The following is an 8,104-nucleotide window of genomic DNA, read 5'->3' on the forward strand; positions in this document are numbered from 1 at the left end:
ATGTTCTGCGTACTTACCTGCCGAGGCTGTAACAAGTCGATCTTCAGGCGAGCCATCTGTACCCGAGGTCCCTTGTTGCTAATCTCAGGATTGTAACCAGACCATCTGCGTACGAGAAACATTAAAATTGGTTTCATAATCGAAAATAAATACGAGAAGAATATATAATACAAAATAATAACGGTACCTCGAGGCAAGGGGCCAGCTAATCTCATCATACCCAGATGGTCTAAGAGTGGGAAACCTCCAGAATATCCAAGACTGTAGTAACTGTAAAGGGCCAGCTAACTTCACCACATGTCTGTTGGCGACTCAGCACATGCACCTGTACAACCATGCAAGTGCCGCCGACCCCCAACTGTAGCGACCCATCTCCTCAAGCCGAGCAACATAAGGTAGCCATCTGATGTGTATACGATTGCCGGACTTGTCGGCAAAGAGCTGCGTACCCAATAACATCATGATATAGGCCCGGACAAAGCGCCTAACTGTCTCCTCATCAGCCCCGTCTGGACACTCTGCAAATGTCTCCTGAAACCAGGTGCAGTTGACTGCGAATTTCTGCACCTGGTTCTCGGGAGGTAAAACACCGAGCAACTCATGGAACCACTGCCAAGCAGGTCTCCCACCCTCAATGTAAAGGTGGAAGTCTATCAGGCAACCACTAACGTAATTTCCGTCCACTGGCAACCCCAGCTGGTATGCGACGTCCTGAAGCGTGATGGTGCACTCTCCGAACGGCATGTGGAAGGTGTGCGTCTCAGGCCGCCACCTCTCGACAAATGCGCTGACTAGGGGCTCGTCTAGTCGGAACCATCTGTCATTCAGTCTCGCAAGATGGTACAATCCGGCCATCTGCAGGTACGGAACGTACCTCTCATCAAGACGCATCCCCTGCTGCCGCCTAACGCTGGATATGCAACGACGAGGCTGGCCAGTACATAAACCGCATAATTAGAAGAGATGCACAACCCACTAACATATACAATATCTTTCATAAGGAAGCAGAAAATAAATCGTCATGTGTAAAAGATAAATGAAACAAACGACCAACATTTTATACAGAAACCGCTCACTCAAACCTAGTGCAAATACCATTAACAAAAACAGATGCATGATCACATTTATCATAAACCGCTACCGTTAACCACTAAACCGCTAAATCGCTTAGTTAAACCGCTAAGACTAAAATAAACCGCTATAAAAAATCATTAAGAAAACCCTCTACCATACACCACCAACTCAGACCACCCCCTAAACCGCTAACCATCACTAAAACCACTATCCAAAACAATTAGCACAAACCGCTTAAAAAAACCAATTTCAAATACCACTAACAAAAACCACCGGCCTAAACCGCTTAGTTAAACCGCTAACACTAAAATAAACCGCTATAAAAAACCATTAACAAAACCCACTACCATACACCACCAACTCAAACCACCCCCCTAAACCGCTAACCATCACTAAAACCACTATCCAAAACAATTAGCACAAACCGCTTACAAAAACCAATTTCAAATACCACTAACAATAACCACTGGCCTAAACCGCTTGCTTAAACCGCTAACACTAAAATAAACCGCTATAAAAAACCATTAACAATAAACCACTAGCCTGCACCACTATCCTAAACCACTAACAGTAACATAAACCATTATCAAAAACCATTAACAAATACCGTTATCATAAAACGCTTTCATAAACCACTAACCTCGTCGTTGATCACACCGGCGATATGAGCAACTCCATCCAAACGATAAAGCCTTCCCGGATCGTCCCCCATCAACAAAAAAAGGCGCTCTGCTCTTACTCGTACGAAAGGTTGGTCGTTTTCTCTGGGATTTGGTGGGGTTAGAGAAAGAGAAACTGATTCGAATGAACTTGGTTCGAACTCCTTTTATAGCCGAAACAGTTGTAATTCGAATCAACTTGATTCGAATTACCATGGAAATCCGTTTTAACCCTAATTCGAATCAACTAGATTCGAACCTCTCTAAAGTGAACTTCTCCTAGTAATTCGAGTTAACTAAATTCGAAATAGGTTATTTTAATTCGAAACGTATTGATTCGAATTACATGATTTTTTGGATATCTATAATTCGAATCATATTGATTCGAATTACGTTCATTTGTTGCATGGAGATAATTCGAATTATATAAATTCGAATTACTTGAGAGTATAATTCGAATCTTATTGATTCGAATTATATAATAATTCGTCCTGGTTGATTCAGGTATGGATTTCTGGTTTGGCTGATTTTGGTAATTTTGAGCTCTCCTTGGTATATTTGGGTTTTTTACCCCTTAAAATTTCGTATACACGCCTATATTTATTTAATTAAAAATTAGTGGAAAATATACGATTTAAGATTTGAAAATAATACATTAATATGCTTGATGTATTAATACTATTATTGTTTTCCTAATTATCTCTTTTTTTAAGTACAAATCTATTATTAAAAATGATAATGAATAGGATGGAGTGGAATTTGAATTTAATCTTATTAAATTAAATTTATTATTAAAATTTAATTCTATTTTATCTGTGAATTTTTATAAATATACAATATTATTATATAATTTAATGAACATACAAATTAAAAATTCAATATAAGTAATAAAATTATCCGATAAACAACATAACAACTTGAGTTCTATTTAAAGATCTGTTATTACATAAGATAAAATTCAAACCTTATACTTATTTAAGCATATAAATAAACCGAAGAACTCAGACCCACACATATTAGTTATTTTTTATCTTCTCTAATAAATAAATACTTACCACAAAAAATCCGGCCCAGACCTGTCCAAAGTTAATCTGAGCTTTCTTACGAAGGAAAAGGGGTTTAGACCCAAAAAAAAATAGGGCAGAGGAAAATTGCAGACTCAGAGAGGGTTTTAGCTTTAGACACTCTTTTTCTTTCACATTCTTAGCTCCGAAATGAATTCTCTGCGGCGAGCGTTGCGATTGTTCGCTGCGCCCGCGGATTCAACGGCTCTGATCCTTCGATCATACTCCTCCTCCTCCACTACTCGTCGGCGATCCAAATCCATCCCTCCGCCGCCTACTGACACCGCTGAGATTCCAAGGCCGAAGGAGATCCCGTTCCAGCCGAAGGTAGCGAATGCCGTGAACCTAATCGGTCAGGTTCGGATGCCGGTTCAGTTCCAAACCTTTCCCGACGGCAGAACCTACGCCGCCACCGTTATCACTCGCCAAGAGTCACACTCTTCTCCTTTCCTTTGGTATGCTACGCACTTTTACTTTCTGTTTATTTGCAGAGAAATTAAATGAAGCTGTTTAACTACTCTAATCATACTTCACGTAAAGAAAGTGTTGTAGTTAGTTACAAAGTTAAGCTATGAATTAGTACAGTTACTGTTATGACAGTTACTAACAACTTTGCGTTTAGTAGCTTCGTATGAATGTTTAGCTCAATTTTAGGTATATCACCAGCTAGTAAATTGATCAATCATGTGATTTTTTTAATTACTTCGAATTAAATGGATTTTTTTTTCTCTTTTGATTCTTGATACAAGGATTCCAGTTATATTTGAGGGTGATTTGGCTCATTCTGCGGCTTGCCATCTCAAGGAAGACGATTTCATATATGTGGCTGGTCAACTCACTGCTGATCCACCGCGTTTAGGTGAAAACCAAATTCAAAGTAATAGCAATATTCAGGTATGGTTTCATATGTAAATGAAATTAGTAGTTTAAGTGAAGCAAAATTCTGCTTCTTTATTTGTAGTTTCTTCTTGTTAAGACTATGTTTCGACATTTCATGGTTAGTGGAATGATATGGAGAGAAATGAAATATATGTTCCTTTTCAGTGTTTAGATATATATCACTTAATCGAATAAATAGAAGTTTTGATTTAATTATTTGAAGCTGCATTGCAATGATACGGCATTGAAGTTATTTCCTTCAGGTCCATTTTATTTCTCATGAATTTGAGGTTAACAGAAATAAAAAAGAACATTGGAAGGAATTGATTATGTAGTCTGTACAGTACTGTTTGTTCCAGCACAATTTTGAAGTATCCAACCAATGGCTTCCAATACCATCGTCCCCTCTTATTATAGTAAAGATAAAAAATTATTTAGCTACAGACATGACTAGCATGTTTCCTTTCGCTCTTATGCCCGTCTTATAGGGTGGTTCCTTGTTGATTATTCAGTGGGAAAAGATGTAAGGTTTGGGATTCACATCTTTGCTTTAATCATTTAAGGTTGTTGTACAAAGCCTCAACTTTGTCCAAGGATATCCTCAACTGGAGAAAATATCTGCAACTTCAAAGCAAGAATGTACAGGTAGTTTGTTTGGTGTATGCTCTTCTCTATTTATTAGCATGTTGTTCTTAATATCTTAGAATGTGAAGATGAGGGAATGAGATTAGCAAATAAACAATGCTGTGTATGGCATGCATGATAGGCCGCAATGGTGTCATTTGATCCATGTAGCCGACCCCACCTAATGGGATAAGTCGTTGTGGTTGTATGGTATGCATGCATAGTAAGTTGCAGTTAATGGACATGAAGAAACTTTTTTTTTTGCTAATCTGTGTTTTAGACTTTCAGTTCATTTTTCTTTCATGATAATATCTTCCAATTTTCAATGTATATGTATACGGTAGATTTTTTTTTTTCAGTAGTAAATAAGGTATTAATCTGCCAATGAGCTATAGCTTAAATGGCATAGTCTTCCTATACTCACCTAGAGGTCGCAGGTTCAAGTCTCACTCCTATCTTTGGGGGAAAAAAAAAAGGTATTAATCTGTGACAGTTTTAGCTGTTGGTGGTATGATGTGGATGCCATTGTTGTCCATTACATAATGCAAAGTTTCTGAATAACAATAAGTTTTATGCTGAACTTAAAGTTTAATACCGGGGAAAAATTTGATCCATATAAGACTAAATTCTTTAAACTAACAGTAGGAATTATGGGTTCTGAATATTGTGCATTATATATGTTATGCTGCTTTGGCTTTAACCACAATGCCCTTGAGAACTTTTTAGTGATATGTTGTTTCTATCATATTAGCAAGTGAGGAGCATGTCATAGACAACACTTGGAACGATCTCCTTTCTAACCCTTTTGAATGGTGGGATGTCCGATATCTAAAGGTTATTGAATTTCCTCTTTGACTCATCATCTTTGTTTTGCCCATCTAGTATCGGCAATGATGATGTTTCCTTCAAACTTATTTTCTAAATATTGCTGCAAATTAATGTAGGAGAATCCAAAGGGGGCAGCTTTTGAAAGAAAAACGGATGGTGAGTTACTCTTTATTAATAGTTCAACTCCCAAATGGCTGCAAGATAAACTGGATTCCATGTCAATTGATTTGAAACCTGAATTGAAGCACTCAACAAGTAAGTCTTGATGCAGTATATATATATATATATATATGTAACTTTTATTTCATGGTAATTGCTAAGTGGTTCATTCGAAACATTCCAAAAGTTTTCCATTCTAATTTGCTTATAGATGATTTAAAGAAAGTTAGAGACTCTTCACTTGCTCCTTGGACTGATCTTTTGGATGACCCAAAGCAGTGGACTGATTACCGTGACAGCAAACGTGATGGGCAGGTAGTTATTGCTGTCTCATACCTTTTGGTTTTTCCCCTGCTGACTAATTTATTTGGAAGAACTTATAATTATGCTTACTTTGCAGGTGAATCCTAGGTTCCCTGACTTCAAACGCAAGGATGGGAACGGTGCCCTATGGCTTAACAACGCTCCAAAGTGGGTTTTATCTAGACTTGAAGAACTGAAATTTGATGTTCCAGCTGTAAAATCAAAACAAGCAAAGGACTTTAAAGGTATATTACATATGAAGACCTTCATACACATACTTAGAATTGTGATTCTTGTGCTTTTTGGGTTCGCCAACTTGAGATTCCTCCTCATTTCCATTTTGTTTGTTTTATAAACGTATGTTTGATTGAACCTGTGTCCTTGGTTTAGGTGATGAGCCCTGGAATGATTTGGTCAATAACCCTACTAAATGGTGGGATAACAGAATAGATAAGGTAAGTATAGTCTACTTCCACAGGTTCTTTACCAGGCTTAACTAGATATTGTTGATCGAGTTTTTCTTTTTCTATTTTAATCATCAGAGGAATCCAAAAGCTCCTGACTTTAAGCACAAAGAAACTGGTGAAGTGCTCTGGCTTAATGATTCTCCTAGTTGGGTGTTATCAAAGTTGCCACCCATGAAGCCAAAAGAAAGCGCAGAATTTGGTAGGAAGAAACTAGTTTCATGAGCTTGGAAACAGAAACAGAGGATGAAGATTCATTCAACCTAGTTGTATGTAATTAATTACCTTATGCTTTCTTAAAGTTCCTGTTATTCTGCTTCGCGTTGAATGGTAATTCTGATGAGGCAGATATATTTGTTGTTCTTATTATGTGCAAAAGCAATTTTCATCAGATTTTTTTTAGACTTCTTTCTATCCACTACTCAGTGCGAATCATGCCTCAATTTATCATAGAAATTTTGACTGTGTAGAGTTCAGGATTTAAGGTAATTTCAATCATTTTTCATCAAGCATATAATATTGCCTTGCAGTATGCACTAAAGAGAATACATTTTTTGTTAAGTAAAAAATTAAACCGATAAAAAGCTATGACCTGCTGTTTTCTAACATGTTTGATAAAATCATATTACGTGTTAATAAGTCAGATATAGATGTCTTAGGATTAATAACTTTTCTTTTATTATGACTGATGATTTATGAAGGAATCAAGCTTTTATATTTTTATTCTCACTTTGAAGATGGAATTAGCTAACACAGATGAATGTTGTGAATTCAGAATTTGAAGGTCTTATCATACAACACATTGGGAACGAAGGACCAATGGAAATGTTTGTTTAGAGTGTGCAGTTTACATAATTCGTGATAGTTAGGAGATCACAGAAGTGATCAAACATACTTCAAACGAAACCAATGACTATATTAAACACTGTTGTTTGATTAATTTTGTAAATATAACCAAAAACAATAAGAGAAACCAGAGAATGTCTCTTGTTTCTTGAGACTTGAAATGCATGTAACTTTACTTGCTAGTTGCTACCTAGGGCTTGTGAAAAACTCTTCCAGCCAACAAAGCAGCTTCCATGACAACATGAATAACTTCAATAACATCATCAACTTGGCATGTGTTTCCTTTGAATGTTGGCGCATTTGTGTCCTTAAACTTGTTCATGCAGTCTATGAATGTTTGACTGCACTCTTGGCTTAGGTAGTCATCTGCATAGCATCACCATTGATCACAAAAGGATTAATTTTGATACATTATAGTGTAAAATTAATTAATTTATTGAACAGCAGTACGTGCTTCAACCTTTATATAATTATTGCAAAAGAAAGCTTTTATTATATTCACATACTATCAAAATTGATTTTTAATATAAAAGAAATTTGGACACATTGTATAAAGGACCTTTTTAAGACAAAAACAGAACCGGAGACAAACAATTAATGGCTTTTTAATTTTGTCATGAAAGTAAATAGATAAACAAAATAACATGTCCTGTAAGGCTGTAATGCATATTATTTGAGTGAAGTTAAAGAAACAGAAGAAGGGTCATAATCAACCCAATAACTTAGGTAGGGAGGTTTTCTACAATCTTCAAAATGAAGTAATTAGAGGGTGCATTAGTTTCTGTTTTATGTGGATAAACTCATGACAAATAGAAGACAAGAAGATCCATTAATATATAATGGCCGAAAGCAATTAAGTAAAGAACATCAATCAGCCAACTACCATCTCTATTTCTTTTTTCAATTCAAGAATAAACCAAAATGGATTCCATTCAAATTTCTGTTTTAACTTTGGTTTGTACTTAATTAATTAATTAAAACACCATCAACATCGAAAAATTAATGGTGAGAGATCACACTTTACTCCCTCAATTGTTAAAAAAAATTGAGAGCATCCATTTCTCCAACATTGCAAATACATATTTGTTTTTGCTTCTTAATAACCACATATATCTCCATTAATTATTACCACCTCCAACCTATTAATATTTTAAAAAATAAAGGATCAAGTATACTTTTGTCTTTAAAATTTTCAAAAAAATCT

The 8,104-nt window shown here is 36.0% G+C and overlaps 3 protein-coding genes across 4 annotated transcripts in view; 1 reads left to right on the plus strand and 2 right to left on the minus strand.

The window, feature by feature from the left end:
- LOC110263060 (protein MAIN-LIKE 1-like) lies at positions 27-1,808 on the minus strand. Its single transcript, XM_021103581.1, has 3 exons — positions 1,715-1,808; positions 188-930; positions 27-105 (listed from the first exon to the last, which is right to left on the minus strand). The coding sequence occupies exons 1-2, from the start codon at positions 1,784-1,786 to the stop codon at positions 313-315; spliced, it is 690 nt and encodes a 229-aa protein (XP_020959240.1). The 5' UTR covers positions 1,787-1,808; the 3' UTR covers positions 27-105; positions 188-312.
- On the plus strand, positions 2,817-7,182 carry LOC107644490 (protein OSB3, chloroplastic/mitochondrial). Of its 2 annotated transcripts, XM_016348357.2 has the most exons (10): positions 2,817-3,252; positions 3,547-3,691; positions 4,240-4,321; positions 5,052-5,134; positions 5,245-5,383; positions 5,499-5,602; positions 5,688-5,835; positions 5,981-6,045; positions 6,133-6,323; positions 6,830-7,182. In XM_016348357.2, the coding sequence occupies exons 1-9, from the start codon at positions 2,948-2,950 to the stop codon at positions 6,277-6,279; spliced, it is 1,218 nt and encodes a 405-aa protein (XP_016203843.1). In that variant the 5' UTR covers positions 2,817-2,947; the 3' UTR covers positions 6,280-6,323; positions 6,830-7,182. The 2 variants fall into 2 exon arrangements, with proteins under 2 accessions (XP_016203843.1, XP_016203842.1); XM_016348356.2 differs by lacking the exon at positions 6,830-7,182 and having other exon boundaries at positions 6,133-6,563.
- Positions 6,857-8,104, minus strand: part of LOC107644492 (phospholipase A2-alpha) — a 3,263-nt gene continuing 2,015 nt past the window's right edge. Inside the window, exon 4 of the mRNA XM_016348358.2 lies at positions 6,857-7,266. Within this exon, the coding sequence (XP_016203844.1) occupies positions 7,091-7,266 (176 nt within the window). The 3' untranslated portion in view covers positions 6,857-7,090. The remainder of the gene's footprint in view (positions 7,267-8,104) is intronic.

Source organism: Arachis ipaensis, chromosome B05 (genome assembly GCF_000816755.2).
Source record: "Arachis ipaensis cultivar K30076 chromosome B05, Araip1.1, whole genome shotgun sequence".
NCBI classification, from domain to species: domain Eukaryota; kingdom Viridiplantae; phylum Streptophyta; class Magnoliopsida; order Fabales; family Fabaceae; genus Arachis; species Arachis ipaensis.